Consider the following 18,917-nt stretch of genomic DNA (forward strand, 5'->3'; position numbering starts at 1 on the left):
AGTTAGAAAGCATTCAAACACAAGTGAGCAACTTTCTGTAACATAAAACTTAATTCCTGGTAATTTTGCACACTTATCTTCTAGTTTTGAGCATTTTATCATCTAACACAGAGTCACAAATTCTATCAGGATATTCTGATGCAATTGCTCTAGCAAAATTACAAGCAATGGACTAATAACAGTTACCATGAGTAAACTAGATAATTAAGTCTTACAGTCTACAAAAGGAGTTTTCTGAAGTTACAATAAAGTTATTGTAGATACACATATATAGCTTTAGATGTCTTCAGAAAGGATAGTCAAAGCACAGAAAAGGTTTTCAGAGAGCAATAAGACTCAATAGTCCAAAGAAGCTACAGGCATGATCTCGGAGCTCAGATTTCTCGATTCTTGCTGAGCGATGTAATTGTCACAGCTTCCAGTTGAAAGCTTTCGAAGTGGTGCAGAGTTTATGAGGTTAACGCCTTGCTTGGCCATCTGCTGCACTTCCTGTAGGGAGAGTATCTTAATACACCACACATTGTTCACGAACTCCCTGGAAAACAATCCAGCAAAACTGGTTAAAAACAAGTGATTTTAAGAATTACTTTTAGCTTCTTAACTAGATATTACTATCACCATCCATTTGATATAATCATTCAATTGATATTTTCTAGTTATATCATATAATACTTTTAGTTTCTTATTTTCACCAATTGCAGACTATTTGTTTACAGGTAAGAAGTGAGAAGGTATGATGTGAGGAGAAGGAAAAACTATTGTGGACTCCGAACATCATCCGGAGACCAACCGAAATGCGCCACGTCATCCCTTCGCTGGATACCGCGGCTCGGTACCGCTGATGTGGTTGTACCTGATTCACCTCCGGACGTAGAGCTGTGTCCGGTCTCCGCACAGAATAATTTCTCGAGGGGAAGTGGCCAGTTCAGATGGATATTTGGTTGGTGGGGGAAGTAGGAAGTGACTTCATCCCAGGTCTTAGCATTTTGACTTCAGGCTCATATGCTACAAATTCACACTTCCTGAAGTAAATTAATCGTGATGGGCTTATCTTTTTGGAATTATAATGTCACTCAAACAAGCAAAAAAACAGGAAGGTGGAAAAAAAATTTCATATCCAAGTGTTTGACGAGAAAAATTCAGCAACAGAGGAGAAATTTTCAGAAAGAACAAGAGAGAGAAAAAGGATAGAAAAGAATAACAAAAAAGAGAGAATTTTGCATATTCATTACTCACTGTTGGAGTAATTCTTCATCCACTGTGATACACATTGCTCCCCTACTGTCATAGAGGTTTCAACCAAAAGAAATTTGTTGCCATTGTCAACGTTCATATCAATTTATGACTAGTTGGGCCGAACTAAATTATTGTCATCAGTAATGTTCATATCAGTCCCCATTCCCAATGGGAGAATGAGAAAAACTTCGCACAACTCCTTATCAAAGATCCGGATGGCCCTAGTAGCTGGAAAGTTTTACCATGGAATACAAACCCAGCGTAGCCAAATGAGTTGAGGATACCCTCTCACAATCCAAACTCTGACACCGCGAAGGAAGGGGGGGGGGGGGGGGGGGGGGGGACGGATACAATACGCGAGCTGCAGGAACTGGCAGCCCATGCATAACCCAAGAACTCCTTGGGAGGGGATCACCACCTAAAATCCTTCATGATACAAGAACCCAAAACAATAGAATAAAACTCAAATATTATTCATCTCTAATCTCCCATTACAAACATTGGCTACAAGTATTTATAGACAATTAAAGCAACATAAAAGGCTACATGCCACCATAAGGAACACTATATCTATATAACCATACAAATTATCTAATGGACAATTAAAGCAACATAAAAGGTTACATGCCACCATAAGGAACACTATATCTATATAGCCATACAAACCACCTAATGAAATTAAACTATCATGAAGTTAATAGAATTAAACAGCTCAGCTCCAATGTCAAAATCTATGAATCTCATATTTTCTATTCAACAATTTCTTCCAGACACTTGGCTGAGCTTCCCCATTCCACAGCTTGACCACATTTTACAATACCATCACCTTATTAAAGGGAAACACCACTACCACCCAACATATAATGATTAAAGCCAAAATCTTCCAGCTGTTGAAGCCACCTGGATCTTTGATGAGTTGCACAAAGTTTACCCCAATCTTGACATTGAGGACAGGGTCATTCACCGACCATAAATGGGAACTAGCGCGAACATCACCAATAATTATAATACTTCAACCTAACTAGCCATAGATTGATATGATTGTCGACGACAGTAATATTCCATTCAACCTAAGCTACCGCAAAAATAGAGGGAGAGACATGCACTATGTTGATTGAAGAATTACTCTTTTAGACAGTAGCTAGTCGGACGGGTAAGAAAATGAATAATAAATTAGAGTCAATTAAATAAGAACAAAATTTGTCATAGAGAAAGATGCTTGTCCTTATTTTATTATATGATTGTTAAAGTTGTTATTAAGAGGGGCATTTGCTATATTCTACGCTAGTAATAATTAAAAAGAAGAGGGATGCGCTTTAATGAGGATAGTGAAAAGACAATGAATATAGAGTTCTTTCAACTTTCTTATTCTCTCATGTTGTGTTTTTCTCTTCTTCTTCATGTGTTCTTCTCTTCTCTACTGTTGAAAATTTGTCTTTAAACAGATTGTATCTCGCATCTCTCTGAGATTTTTCCCGTTGAGAATTGTTGTTTGACATGTAACATTTGGTGCTCTCATTGAGATCCTCCATTAGTAAGGTATTTATTTATTTATATAATTTGTTAATACCCCTATTTAGGAGTATTAGGGCTTCAAGAAATGAGATGACAACCCCCACTTCATATGTTCTTCTTCGTCATCTCCCTTATCTCAATCCTTCATCTTCATGGAGTTTCTGACGAACTAAAATGTATCTCTCCCTCGATCCCCAAGGGTCTTATCATTTGGTGCTCTCGCTAACCTCTAGCCTTCTAGTGCCCTGTTAGTCCCAAAAAAAATTCCAATCCTCATATCTCTGACTTGACACCTCATGTCAATCTTGTCGTTTCACTTACATAGAATCTAATCTCCAATATAATGAAGAAAAATACTAAAAGTTCAATGAAAAAATCCTAGGAGACACAACGGATGTTTGAAGGAAAAATTTTAATAGGGAAGAAAATACATGAGAAGAGAAAAAAAAACTGAATAGAATAAAGAGCAAAATAAGAATTTTGTATAGTTGTTAACTTTATTCTTTTTACAGCTATATGTATCGCTTTCCCTTCCTAATCATTATTAACATAAGATGTAGTCAAATGCCCCTCCCAATAACAACCTTAACAATCATTTAATAAGATAAGTGTCCTCACCTGTAATAAAATTTTCTCTTATTTAACTAAAACTTCTCAACATTTACAAGTTATGCCATTTTATATCCACAATCTTCTATATATATCAGTAGACAACTAATTTTGAAATTTAATATATCAGTAGACAACTAATATATATATTAATAATATATTCTAATAACATTGATTAATAATATTAATATCACCCGTATAAAATTACATGTCATAAACTCAACTTTGTACTTCTGATTATGAGCCTTTTTATATTCTAAATATTTTCTTCTTTGTAATAACTTCCCACTTGCTTACAAGATGTCTCACCGATGAGCACCGGGAAACTAAGAAAGTTAATACCTGAACTACAATTACACTACATAACAATTTTCTGGTGTTGAGAATCTGTTAAGAGAAAATGCAATGAATGAACAAATAATTTTGAAAAGAGCTTCAAAATGTTGTAAAAGAACTTACGGCCATGGATCATCGCCGACAAGAAGAACATCATTCTCCCTGTCGACAAATACAAGCTGCCAGCCTGATCTCAAAGGGTCCTCCAAATCAAGGCCAAAAAGGCGCCCAAGCTCACTTCGTAGCTCAGGGTAGCTATTGTATCTGGTGATATCCAGTGACCTTCCGAAGGTACCTGATTTATAAACCTATAATACAAAAACAGCAAGTTATTGCAAGTGCCATGATAACATGTTACAGATACTGAAGATATTGCACTTTCTATTGGCCACGGATAAAGGGAGGAGCATTTCAAAAAATTGAGAAGGAATATCAGCAACAGTGACATGAGCACTGAATCTCTTTCTAATTTGCAGATATGATACTACTCGTCTAAATGACTAAAACTATCAACCCTTGGTGTCCAAGAATTGAAAACTGTAGACCCAAGTAGAAAGGCATAAATGTTTTTTTTTTCCCATTTGGACATAAATGTTTTATTAAGAATTAAGCATTCTATTGACTTTCTCATGGCTGAACAACAAAAATAAAGAAAAATTATTCAAACTATATAACAGAATATTCAAACCTATTCTTCTATAAGACTAGTCTTCAACTATCATCCTCAAGTACATATTTCTCAAGTATTATTGTAAATAACAGTATAGTTCTGTAAAAACCCAGCTTAAAACTATTAAGCTTTTTGTAAAAGATTTGTAGAATGAAACCACCTAAGCATGTTTCAATATTTCAACCATCGAAATTGTCAAACCTTACATTTGGGAGCAAGCCGCAATAAAAGCATTTGTAAGACAGGCTAGGAGGTGTAATATAAACTGTTAGATCGGTCCAATTTGTATTAAGGGACTCAATTAAATATTGTTTTGGGAGGAACAACTCAATTAAATATTGCTTTGGGAGGGAAAATTTGAATTAGGGGCTGTTTAGAGATTTTGTAATCTTCTTTTCTTTAAATAGTTTCTCTTGTAAGGGTAAGGATTTCATCTTGAATTTGGCTGAAATTTGAGATCTCTTAGGTTTAGGTTTCTTTTGGGCTCTAGCGGCGTCTAGAGATTTGGGAGAGATAGATCCTCCTCTAGAATAGAGGATCAATTGTATCTTGTTATTTACTTCCATAGTTTGTTTGTTTTTTTTTTGCAATAAAATTATTGTTTTTCACTAGTTTTTCATTGGAATTGTGGAGATTTCTCGCTATTTCTCTTGATAGGATTTACTTAAAACCTTCAAATGTTTCCTATCATAAACCAACAGACATATTATCAAATATTCATTCTCAAGATCCTTATTGCATGATAAATCCATTTGTTACAATATAATGGATACAAACAGAAATATTTAAGTACTTTGAAAAAACATTTCATTCTTACATAAGCATAAAGAGGATGGTAATATGATAAAACCTAGCACATGGGAATTGATCTAGTTGCATATACCATTATCAAATTATTTGCAATATGAAATGTGCATGTCAGGAATTAAACAAAAGTTAAAATCGTCATATGGCTAATGGCAGGCAATTGAAAAAGACTCAACTTCATATCAAGAGCTTTATGGTAAAGGATATGCAAACAAAACATAACAACAGATATTAGCTCACCTTCACATATGTTCCATTTTGTGAAATCTCCTGACCAATGTTATCTGGAGAGTGCAAGAGCCCTGACTCCTCTAACCCACCAGAATTGGTTAGTGCTTGATTAAGTTGGAAATCCACTTCTGTCACGCTCAAAAAGTTATTTGCAGCATGGGACACTCTAGCTGTATTAGTCTCACATCCTATACTCCTAAGGCCAGACACTCCATTCTGCACTAACAATGGTGAAAGTTCCAGGTTTGCACCAAAAAGCAGGTGTTGGGGATCTACACCTTCATGGTTATTGGAGCAATCTCTACCTGGAAATGGTGCTAGCATTGTAGTATCTCGCGGAATATCAGAAAACAGAGAACTAAACTGGTCCACCTGCGGGAGAACACACTGAGCTCCAGATGGCAGTAATGGCTCAAGTGCAGTTTGTTTAGACAACCAGGGGCTGGAAGTGATTAGTGGGCTAGTCATTGGTGAACTAAAAAGGTTTGATGTTTCTTCATATGAAAATGGCTGCAAGACACCATTCAATGATGATGTCCCTGGTGTGGAGACATAATTACCATTGGAATCAGGAAAGCTTAGAGGGTGTGAAATTGAAGAAATTTTTTGCAATGATGGAGACAGGGATTGAGACACGGATGGCTGCATAGTCTGACCCAGCATGATACCAGAAATTACCTGATCATAAAATTGTTTGTGCTGTTGCTGTTGCTGTTGTTGTTGCTGTCTTTGGACTTGTGGATTCTGTTGGATTTGTTTTAACTGCTGCTGTTGATCACCAAATGATTGACATTGTTGCAATTGTTGGAGAAGGAAACTCGATTGAGCATGGTTGTGGCCCTGGTTTTCTTGAGAATTTTGAACAAAAGGATGTTGGGATTGAGAATGCTGACTAGCTTGATTTGATAGTAAATTGTTGGGCCTGTTAATAATGCTCGGAGTATGCTGAAACTGCAAATTGGTAGGAACCTGTTTCAAGGGCTCCATAGGCCTCATATCTTGAATCGCCTCTGCAGTCGTAGCCTGGTAAATATCAGGCTTCAAGCCAAATGAATTATCAAATCTTGTCTGATTATAAGGTGAAACACCAATTCCCTGAAAATTCAATGGCTGTACCCCCAAGTTTCCACTATCTCGAAGCCAGGCTAGGGCAGAATTCAGTCCCAGATCACCAATGTTTCCTCCTAAATACAAAATACAATAATAATGAGTACTAATTCAAATATTAACTAAGAATCCTACAACCTACATATGGTGAACATTAATGATGACTGATATATGTTGTCATGTTGAAAAATTCGGGATTTCGGGGAGGAAAGTTGAGAACATTTTAGTTGTGAATTGCAATCTAAGCATAAATAAGAAAGTGCACGAATAAAGCACACCATAAAGAGGGGGAAGCCCTGGAGGCCATGGACGCTTGAGCCTGAGAGAAAAAGGAGAGGGATACATTGGAAATGTAGTTAGAGGTTCAATTTCCCAAAGGGAGACCCTTGGTTGTCTCTCAGCAGCAGTTGATTCATCCCAGCCAACCTGCATCCAATAATAAGCATAAATTTACAAATTATGATACTAAGATGTCAAAATCAACAGCAACTGCTAAAATGATAGTATATGATGTAATATTGAGAGATGAGGATTGAATTTACTTCCTAGAATGACAACAAAACTTAAAATTTAAGCCAAAATTTTCTGTGCATAATAGACATGATTAAGATGAAGAACTTGAGGAATAGAAACATATTCTACCTTGACAGAACGCCAATGAGAATTTGGCCAGTGGACAGGATTCAGATCGCTTATGCCTGTGATTGTGCCCATGTATCTGAAAGAAGAGAAAACAACTATGATAAAATATGAACCCTTCAATGTGTAAAGCTACAATTTAAATAAATGACAACCAAACATTCTCTAGTTTTAAGAATACATTCCAAAGTGGGAGGAAAAAAGAAACATGAAGCCGTGTTTTTACATACAATACAGGGCATTCACAAAGTTCTAGCTAGCGTAATAAAAACGAAACTTATTTCCGCCGTACCTTCTCACGCTTGACTCTTCCGTCTCAAACAGCATTCGAAATCTCATACCCACGGAAACACGAGTATGATAGACTGCTTTAATATACTTCGCTAACGGTATAACAAACTCAGATGGGCAAGCCCTGAGAATATAACAATAAGCATCCTCTGGAAACACAAATCACTATGAATGAATCATTTATACCTTGGATTAAAAAATATAGTAAACCGACTATTGGTAGCGGCAGCGTGAGCAGCTGCAGCAAGAAGGCCTATGTGCATGCTATCACTTGAAATTACCGACGAAGGCATTACTGTTTGTGGGCGATTAGCGCGCCTAATACCGAGAAGTAGTTGGTTGTTTTCATTCCTGATGGGTTCAAGCCAAACCAGACTGAATAGATTAGATAACAAATAAGAAGTAAATTTGGAGAAAAATATGTTAGGTGTATATCCATACCAGATAAAAAGGACAGAATCTCCCGTTACAAGTCTCTTTGCACTTACGAAAACACTCCATCCTGTTGTAAGGAGATGTCTCTTTGGCTGGCCTGCAACAAAAAGAATGGAAAAGTCCGATTATCAATCTGTTCAACATGCTTAGGACATTGTTAATGAGAAAATCGCTTTCTTTGGCACATTATCAACTTAGGAAAAACACCATTATCATTGGACTTATCACAACCATTTAAGATTATCTTTATGAATAATAATAGGCATACCCAATTATTAATTAATACTATTAAAATAAAGCTGCTTCAAATATATATTATCTTTCAAAGCACTGTGCTATAGAACATTCATCATAACTCGTGTTATGAAAATAAGTCCACAACTCCACAGTCATTTCTTCTTAATTTCACACTATTAGACAAAAGTATATTTAAATGCTTCGTTAGGATAGTGTTTCAACTCCATTGCTCTTCCCAACTCAACCACAATGCAATTTGATTTGAGCCGATAGCAAAGGTTGGGAATTCATACAACCTTGCTCACTCCCTTCCAACATTATGCGCCCCAAAAATGTACTTGCAAAGCAGTTCTACCACTTTGAGAGTGGCAGCGATTTATTTTATTCACAGCATAAATCCATATTACCAAATGGTAGTAAGGAAATCCAGCAGTAAATGGTTTTGCTCTAACATGACATAGTGATTTATGGGTATGACTTTATATGCAAAGCTATTAGAAAGCATATTCTTGAACCCAAAAAGTTTAGGTGGTGTTGGAAAAATTTTTTCATTCATCCTCAACGGGTTGAGATATTTTGTGATCGAGCATAACATAGAAAATTATCTATTATCCCGAAGGATAAAATATTATTTTGATATGGACTCAATAACAAAACTCAAAATTTTACGTTTCAATTGAGATTTCCCCTTATTTAATATTTGATTGAATAAAGTTTATTTTATTCTAAGGTATAGATGCCTCATAAAGCAAGGCCAAATGATTAATTACATCTCAAGCATTTGTTACTTGAGAATATTTTTTATTAAACTAGTGGTTTCTTTATAGTCATCAAAACATTGGTTAATATTTACATTTTTTAATTTGGTAAATTCTTATTCAAAGAATTTGTCTTTGAGAATTTCAAGGGAGATTTTATCAACTTTAAATCAAATTTTAGAAATGGAAGGAAAATGTAGGAGAAATTAATTATAAGAAACTCAGAAGTGCTCAAACTATCATATATAGGCTTCAAATTTTTAAATTTGATTTTTATTTAACTTGACTAATTTGATTTAGAAAGTTAGGGCTTATATTTCAAAAATATAAGTTAAAGGAAATGCCAAAAGTAGTGAGGGATTATGAGGTAACTGGAGTCAACCTCAGCCTCAGATCCTAGATCTAAGGGGATGACCACTAAGGGGTAATACCTCAAACATAAGTCTAACAAAACATAAGAGACTTACAAACCTAAACCTCACGTGAGTCATAAGTTAGCCCAACCTCTAAACTTATAACCCTTCCTGAAAAAGGACTGCCAATTAACCCACTTAAACGCTTTTAAAACCATGATATCCAATCTAAATGCAGATGAATATTAGGAAGACAATTTTTATTTAAATGATAGGAGTTACAACTTGAATTTTAGGCCAAGATGTTTGACCATGTTGGTATACAAATGCTGACTCACTGAATATATATTTTTATTATATGTTCCTTATGTGAGAGATTTCTATATGATACACACTGGCCATATATGATCATTTTTCTTTTCAAAATTTAGTTTATTAGAGTGAGCCATCCATTTTTTTTCTTATTTAGAAAATTAATTATCATATATTTGATTTTAAATTGTTTACATATTAATTGAAAGAAAAAATATTTTTTTCCTAAGAGTCAACCGCATAACAAGTCCAAGCCACTCCCACTCAAATAAGTGAAGAAACTTAAGAAAAAAAATATGCATTTCTAATGCGCACTCAGTAAACAATCAATCATGTATATATGTATAATCAACCAAAGCAAGAAAGTAAAGTGTGAATTCTAATTATTATAATTATAATTGGCAGCTGAGTTGTCTACTTGTACAACCCAATTACATTTTTTAGGCTGAGTCTGTAAATGAAAAAAAAAAAGTGATATGGAGCAATAATAGATCTAGTAGAGGGATTGTGACTTTGGGCGATCAAATCATTAATAATAGCACATGTTTTAGATATCTTGGGTCTATTGTTCAGAGTGATAGCGAAATAGATGGGGATATTATTAGTAGAATTCAAGTTGGAAGGTTGTAGTGGAGGAATGCATCGGGCTTGTTATGTGATAGAAAAGTCCCTCTCAAACTTAGGGGAAAATACTATAAGATGGTAGTGAGACCTGCAATGCTTTATGGCGCAGAATGTTTGCCATTAAAAGAGAAGCATAATATTAAGTTAAGTGTTGCAGAGATGAGGAAGTTCAGATGGATTAGTGGCTTTACTCTTAAAGACAATATACGAAATGAGCATATACGTGAAAACGTTGGAGTTGCTCGATTGGAAGATAAGATTAAAGAGAGTCTCCTTAGATGGTTTGGTCACATAAAATGGCGGCTTTCCGAAGACCTGGTTAGGAAAGTATATTTATTATATTAGATTTATATTAAGAAAGGTAGAGGTAGACTTAAAAAGACTTGGTTCGAAAATATTAGAGATGACATTTCTTTATTAGATTTAGATGAGAATTTGATCCTTAACAGGGCACAATGGAGAAAAAAGATTCATGTAGCCGACCCCACTTAGTAGGATAAAGGCATATTGTTGTTGTTGTTGTACAGACTCAACATATAGGTCTTTAAGCTTTGGTTTCTAAATGCATCTAGAACTTCTAGATGCATCCAGGGCTTCGCATAGGGATTAATCATTATGATTCATCTCTCATTCTCTCTTATAATTGTATCCCACAAGTGATGAGGACATCCGACCATTTTACTAGAGACGGGGTCGTCGATCTACGGCCACGATCGCACTATTTTATTTTTGAGTTATTAGTTGTATTTGATTTATTGTTGCTTATTTTCCGATTTTACCCTCACTTGAGAGAGTAGGTGCTTGTGACCCCAGGGCCCAGGGGGCACTTTTGTTTTTTATTTTATTATTGTAATTTGGGCTATTTATAGCCTCCTCTTATCCTTGTGATGGTTAATGATGATTATGAAGAAAATTTTCCTGCACTTTATTTGTGAGTTGTGAGAGTTCTTGAGAGAGCTTTCTTGAAGTCCCTAAGTGAGGGCAACGGAATACCCACCAGCCGCAGGAAGCGTCCGGGCTCGTGATCTTCTTCCTCCGCCATCTCTTTTCTTCCCTCCACCCCTCCTAGTTGCTGGCCCAATAAGACCCCTCTCCTCCCCCTCCTAACCGCTGGCCCCTAGACCACCCTCCTCCTTGCCATCGTCCACAAAGGCCTTGCCCCTCCCCCATAGTAGCTGGTCCACACATCAAACCACAATCCCAACCCCAACCCTACCCTAGCCGCCGGCTTCAACTCCTCCCCATTTGCCTCCAAATTTCAAATTACCACATTATTGTTTTCCATATTAGGTGCAAATCACATTAGGAAAGTATTAAAAGTTTATTCCTTTCATTTGAAATTTCAAATTCTTTCCTAATCTACTATGTTTATTTTAGGAAAGTTACTTAAATCAAATCTATTTAAATTTTAAATAGGATTTGATTTTAAATAATCTTTCCTAATTTAAGACTCCAAGAAAGCAAGTTTTAAATCCCCACCTAAAGCCCCCCTCTTGCCCAAGCATGCCACCAACCCCCTCCTTCCCTCTCTCTATCCTACATTAATTCTCTTCCCCCTTTAGAGCCCAAATTAACCCCCCCCCCCATCAAAGGAGCGCCTTTCATTTCCCTCATATTTGAAATTCAAACTTCAAAACCTCCTCTCCCCTCCCAATCAAATCTGAAATTAAAACTTCTGACTTTAGGAAATACTCCCCTCCCTTCTCCTTAGCCGTCGGCTGGCCCCTCTCTCTCCCCCCTTCCTCTTTGCTCTTTCAAAGTAATTTCCCCCCCAATTATTCCTCCTCTGGATTAATTTCAGATTTACTAATTGATGTCTTCCCTACCAAACTTCCACAAAATCTAAAGTTTCAAGTTCTACTTCCTTTCTCCATTGTATGGCAGATCCTGAACAATACCACAAATTTGTCTACAATGATCAAGGACAAATTAATATCCTCAAATCTCCGTTCTTCGACGTCAACTTGGAGATCGAGATTATGTCAATAGGATCATCTTCTCCTTCGTCGTTGCAATCAACAAACAACTTTCCCCCATTCAGTGGCGAATTGTCTCCAAAACTTGTTAAATGTGAGCCTCTTCTCAAAGTCTTTGTTTTTCTAAGTTTTCCCTTTTATGTGTGGTATCGTAAAGATTGTGCAGTCTATCTCTGTTTAGCTCACATTAAGAGTGTGAGTGAGTGGATCCGATTAGTGCCTAATCTATATGTTAACATAGGGATTTTCTTTGAACTCCTCCATGCTATGCTAATTGTGATTGAAACTGATTATTCGTGATTCTAACTTTTATCTTGTAATTTGGCCTAAGCTTAAATCACCTCTTTGTTGTTTTAATATTTGTTTAAATCGCTAAAATAAACATAATTATTGTTGCTCTAATTAACAAGCATGCATTTTCAGCATCATATATTTACCCACGCATTTTAATTCTACATCAACAAGCTTAAACAAACTTCCTAAGTCTATTAAATAAATTTGAAAATTTAAAAGTCTAAAAATTGCAAAACATAGGGGTTAGAAAACAGTTCATATAAAAGGCAAAGAAACATCACAGAATTGTATGGCACTTAAAGTGTCAAGCCTTGTTTCTATCATATTGATCATGCCTCCTTGGGAGGTTTTAAGCAGCATCTGTAAGCAAGTATTTTTATATTCATTATTTAGTTATCCCCTCTTAGACATAACCACCTAAAGGTTTGGCTTAGAACTTTGTGACCTAATAAGGTAAGATGAATTTCATTAGGAGGCTCATAAAGGACATATAAAGGTTATATTTTAAATGTCATGAGGGGGAGAAGTCATTTGTTTTAAGTAGAACATGAAACTTCAGCCTCATTTAGATGCCTCTAAATAAGTTTTAAAGATCAATTTTGACATTATCTAAGAGGAATGTAGGAGTATGCATTAGATGATTTTACTTTAGGAGATTATCAAATGGTTAAAATGCTTGTCATTGTCCTCACCCAATCAACTTGCAAATTGCAATAATCGTGCTTAGATAATTTCAATGTGTGATGAGGTATATCTATAGACCTTTGAAAGCCATAAAATAATCCACCTTTGCTTTAAAATCTCTTACAAATTAAACAAACATGTTTGTGAATTTGCATATTTTGAGTAAGCAACATTCTTAGCAAATGACCTACAACATGCATTCCTTTAGGATCTGAGTGATGCAATCTAAACCATGCAGCCTAATTTGATTAAGTGTGTGATCATTTGGATTAGGTTTATTCATCACTTGTTTCAATCCTCTAAATTTAGAGAAATATCAAACATGAATTCAATCAATTTAACTAATCATGGGAGTTGAAACACGAACATAAAGATTCATGAAAGACCGCACTGGTTGTTTGTAAGCTTTATACATTAATTAAAATTCATTATTGAACATCTAACAAATTTAGGGAAAATTGCAAATGCTAAGCAATACAAGCCTCGTATATCTTTAAGTTAATTGTGCTATGATTTTTTAGGGAAGTGATGCATTCCATGTGGTGTAAAACCTACACATCATCACACAAGTTTGTGATCAAATGACAATGCCTAGCCTAAGGTTTGATTGTAGGAAAATGTTTGAAATACAATATGAATGTTATTTCATGCATTTGAGGGTCATTGAACACAAGCCCAATGACCGGACGCACATCGCCATCCCCTACAAGCTCTCATATGAGAGCAATACGTGAAAAATCACCGGATTTCGCGAATTTGCAGGGTGGACAGCGAAGATATTGGTTATTTTGGGCTCTAAAAAAAATATAAAGAGTGGTTTCTAGGGTCAATATGCACTCGTAGTAACTCAATATGGATATTCGGTATGCTAAAATACTGTCAAGATCTTTCATGACAACCATGCAACAAGGATCCAATTCACAAAAAACTCTCTATCAGTTCTCCATAAAATTTAGAAAGACCTGAAACATTGCCTGGCAATGAATATCTTTTGATTTAAGGTGAAACTTGTGATTCATCACTTCCATTATAGAATATATTTAATAGAGCAGTCCAAATTTCATAGGTGACTATGGGGAAGCATAAGTAACGCATCATAATTTATAAAAGATGAACATTATCCATCTCTTTACATTCTAATTTTCAGCATATTATTTTTAATATCAATCATCAAACTTCGCAGTTGGCTTTGTTGTTTTGAATGTCGGAGAGCTTTTTATTCGGAAATATGCATCTCCAATAACTATGACCAAATATCCTAATTTCATTTTGTAAGGATGATCCTTGCATTAAAAGAACAGTAACTGAACAATAATAAAAATTGATTTTGTCCTAGATGATTCAATATTATTTCACCAATGGTCAAGTAGTAATCCTTGTGCTTCAAATGAGCGTCTCTCCTCAAAACATAGCTATAATGCAACGTAAGCTTCTACTAAATTTCAACCTAAAATCCCCACATTTCTTTTTTTTAATTTAAAAGTGTCCCATAACTAAGGCTTCATTTGGGACGGCTTTTTTATTGCTTTTTAAAGCAACTTTTTAGTACAAAAATTAAAAATTTTATACTAAAAAGCCGTTTTAAGCAGTAAAAAAGCTGTCCCAAATAAAATCTAAATATTATGATAATAAGTACTGATTGCTGTTGCAGATCAAGAAATTTGTCTAAGATAACATATCTTCTGATTAGAGAGAACCACGAAGAAACTGAACTAGAGGAGGTAGGCTTATGGCATGCCATATTAATTTCCTTCTCATTGCTTACCTCGAAAAATGTGACGGAATTTCCACTCATTTCCATGCAGATCTCTGGCAACCAGTTCTTGTGCTGGAGGCTGCTGAGAAAAATCCTACCAGAACAATGAAGCAAGATTAAAGACATAAATCCATAAATACGGCCGGCGGCCCAGCACAGCAAAGGTCTATAAGAAAGATAGTTTAAAAATAGTCCAGAAGAAACTACCAATGGAGGAAAGACTTTTTCAGCTGCCCGGCGCGGAACAGAAAATCCACCATGAGTACTTGTGTCACTTGCAGTAAGCGTTTTACAGAAATAGTTGGTTGGTTGTTTACTTGCAGCACCCAATTCAGCAGGAAGATATGGATCTTTTTGCTCTTGCTACAGCCATTATAATGTAAAATCATGTCATGACTAACTTAATTTCTTACCAAACTCTAAACAAAAATAAATTACCGGATTCAGCGGTTGCAAAGTCATTTGAGCATAAACTTCATCAGTCTCAACATCAGCCTGAATAATGAATCTCAGAAAACATTGGAAAGTTAGTCCTGTAAGCTCAGGTAACATGATAAAGTAGGAATAGATCTAGGGATTCTCACATGCATTGTAACATCATGGAGTTGACAAATTAGCTGAGGGGGTAGAGATGGATAATTTGGAATATGGGAATCAATCTCCTTGTTGGTGGATGCAGCTACCTGATCAAGTTCAGACAATTTCTTCAATTTAAAACTTTACAAAGGAAAATCAAGGACTTGTAAAAACATATACAGAGGATCTCAGATTCTCCTCTGACAAATCATCAACCAATATACTTCAAATTCCTGGTCCCCTACTTTCAGATTACAAAAGTAGCACAGTAACCGTTTATTCAGAGATCAGAGACATTCACATGGGTAGCTAAATCTCTAATTGTCAAAATATGCAAGAATAAAAGAGCTATATCTACACCAGGCATGGCAAATGCCTACAGAAGACGTGCATATTTAAGAACAATCATTCTCATGCTGGTCCAATCAGATAGGTATAAGATACTTGCATTTTTTGTAAATATCATAGAAATCAAGTGCAAAATCATTTTAATAGCATAAAAGGTCTATTCATGGAAAAATGCCGAAATATACGCATAAACCTAGCACATATTATGCAAGAGCGACTTGTAGGACTGGAGCATAACAAAGCAAGAAGCATAAAGGTCAAAGAAGTCGGTGAGAGCTTAGTATTTATATTAGAGGTGAGAGGTTTTAAGTTACTCATCACCCTCCTTCCACCCTCTTGAAAAAGAATGAATAAATAAATGTCATAAATATGAGCAAAACATTGCATTACCCAGCCAATAGAGGATCGACTACATGCATTTTAGCTTACATAATAACTTCGAAAGATTCACATGCAACAAATAAGAAAAAAAATGGCCAAAAACACTGCATTATACAGTAGAAAAGATTCCTCAATCCTGCCATGCTTGAAAGTTATTAAACTCCAGCTCAACAGACCTGCTCACTATGGCCTTGTGGAAAATAAACCACACGAGTTCCTACCACAGGCAAAGACACAAGAGGACCAGCACATGCATGCCATAACTCAGAGTTCAAACACCTTTGTTCACCTGCAAAGGTTGTTTTAGGAGCAATAAGAAACCAAATAAGCTGAAAGAAGGCTCAATAGTAAAGTAATTGGAAACATTTCCAAGATCAATTTAAGATTATACAACATTTAAATGAAATGAATCTCCTAGCAACTAAGAACCAAGAATAAAATGCTCAAAGATTTTATTCATTATCCTTAGAAACATAGATGTGAATCCACAATATATTCTTTGTGGCACTCCGCATGCAGTGCTCAAACTAACCACTGCGACCAGCAAAGTATTTATGGCAAACTAAAGATACCACTGATGAACTTTAAAAAAATTTTATCTTTTACGAAGAATCTGCCTCAGAAATATGGCTGAAATGAATCTACAAAACAGAAGACCTCTTCAGAAACTCCTACATTGTAATTGTCAAAAAGGAAGGTAATACCAACAAAATTCCAACTTCTTAGGCTAACAAAGGAACAACTTTCAAGTCAGTCATGATATTTACTTCGGTTGAATATCGTGTTATAAATTGCAAAGCTATCTGAATATTTAATGCAATGTTTCAATTACTGGCAGTTTGGTTCAGAGCTATTTTTATGTGAAGTTTCCAGCATTAGCTACTGATTCTAGCTTCTATTTTTACTCCCATTTGTTTCATTCGCTACAATAAGTTAAAATCCAAATATCCCATATTAGCATGTAAGAAAATCAGACAAAATACATAGATTATCAAGCACAGCTGACCCAAAGTTGTCAGCGACAAGTATTCCTTTTATCTTGGCCCTGGTCTAAGGGATGAAACTTAAATTAGCTTACCTTCTTGCGGCTGTTGGGTTAAATCCGAAGAAGACAACGAAGATGACGAGAGCCTCATCTTAACCGACACCGAATACTACGGATGCAGAACAAGCAAACCTAGTTGCTTGTTTTTTTCAGAAACTTAGTACACCTTCAGCACAGATGCTCCATCTGCTAAAAATGGGTTTTCTCTCCCCTGCTAAAAATGCCATCATCTCCAGACCCAAACACATTAAAATCCGAAACTATTCCCCCTTCCTCTCCAATCAGCTCCTACAGAAACAAAAGGGATATGGATCAGGCAAACAGTTGCCCTAAAACTTTCTTCCAGCTTGAGAAAACAAAAAAAAACAAGCTTCCGACCAAATCTCTAGCAAAAGTTGGCAACTTTCTTCAACCAAAGCCAGTTTGGTCCAAAAAACACCCAGCACCAGAGCAATCAGCTCCTAGTTCCGAAGACTGTAAGACAAAAGAAGATCTTCCCGCTAGAACCCGGGCAATATAAGGCGGAAGAAGCTATGCGTAGTCGAACAAATTTGAAAGCAATCCAAATAAAAGATAAACACCGACGATGAAGTTCAAACAAACACGGAACAAATCACCAGTGCGCCCAAGTCTCCTGCAGCTCCCATCAGGTATCACAGTTGGTTCTCTCCTTTTAATCTCTTTCCTTCTTTCTTTTACTGCTCTTCTTCTCGACTTGGATCAAGAACCGTACTTCGATAGCAGCTCTTGAGCTCAGAACACAGAGAAAGAGATGGAAAGAGAGGGGGAGAGAGAGAAAGGGGTTGCTACTGTCGGCTTTAACCTTCCATTTGCTTCCTTTATTTTTTCTACTACGATCAATGGGTAAGAACCAGCGTTATTACACGACAGCGATCGTAAATGAGAGAATTTTGGTGGGTTAGTCAAGTTTTTGTGCAGTTAATCATAGGCCGCCATCTTTTTCTAAGCATTCACTAGTTCTTTTTTCTGTACGACGAAATTTATATTGTTTTTTTTTTATCTCAAATTATACCAAAAAAAAAACATATTTTTTATCATATCAAATCTATTTAGAGGCTATTTAATTGACAAAAAATTAAATATAATATAAAAAAAATACATTGTAAAAGTAATATAATGTATTTGAAATACTTTAAAGCTATTTGAATGAGCGTAAAATAAATACAGTGCAAAGTCCAAAGATAGATGATTAGTAGCGATGGCGATCAGTGGTGGCTATCAATGGTGGTGGTGAGACTAAAGGCTTCGTTTAGAACGGCTTTTTTTTGTTGTTTCATAAAGCAATTTCATAATACAAAAAATTAAAATTTTTATATTAGAAATTGCTTTAAGAAGCAAAAAAAAGTAGTCCCAAACAAAGCCTAATGTTTTGTTTGGGATAGCTTTAGGCTGCTTTTTTTTCTTTCAAGATAATTATATATAAAAAAAAAAAGCTTTATAAAACAGAAAGAAAGTTGTCCCACACAAAGCTTAAGAAAAAAAAAATTAAAGTTGAGACTAAGTAAAGAATTTTAAAAAATAAAAAGAAAAAAACTTATGCATACCCAAAAAGAAAATTGGATGAAATGTTCTAGCATCCTGTTTTTTATTTAATTATATTATTTTCAAAGTATATTTATTGATCGTTTTTTAAATAATATTTAATCCATTAACTTTTATCTTTTATATTATTATTT

General features: G+C 35.4%; 1 protein-coding gene across 1 annotated transcript; it reads right to left on the reverse strand.

The window, feature by feature from the left end:
- Positions 1-120: 120 nt before the first annotated feature.
- On the reverse strand, positions 121-18,052 carry LOC110104921 (auxin response factor 17-like). The gene is made up of 15 exons (XM_020834219.2): positions 17,599-18,052; positions 17,254-17,508; positions 16,352-16,464; positions 15,455-15,553; positions 15,309-15,365; positions 15,078-15,233; positions 14,880-14,964; positions 7,883-7,973; positions 7,628-7,792; positions 7,443-7,565; positions 7,154-7,229; positions 6,790-6,937; positions 5,414-6,588; positions 3,820-4,004; positions 121-535 (listed from the first exon to the last, which is right to left on the reverse strand). Exons 2-15 carry the CDS (start codon positions 17,309-17,311, stop codon positions 337-339), a joined length of 2,730 nt encoding a protein of 909 aa, XP_020689878.1. The 5' UTR covers positions 17,312-17,508; positions 17,599-18,052; the 3' UTR covers positions 121-336.
- Positions 18,053-18,917: the final 865 nt, after the last annotated feature.

This window comes from Dendrobium catenatum, unplaced genomic scaffold (genome assembly GCF_001605985.2).
Source record: "Dendrobium catenatum unplaced genomic scaffold, ASM160598v2 fragScaff_scaffold_1680, whole genome shotgun sequence".
Taxonomy (NCBI): Eukaryota; Viridiplantae; Streptophyta; class Magnoliopsida; order Asparagales; family Orchidaceae; genus Dendrobium; species Dendrobium catenatum.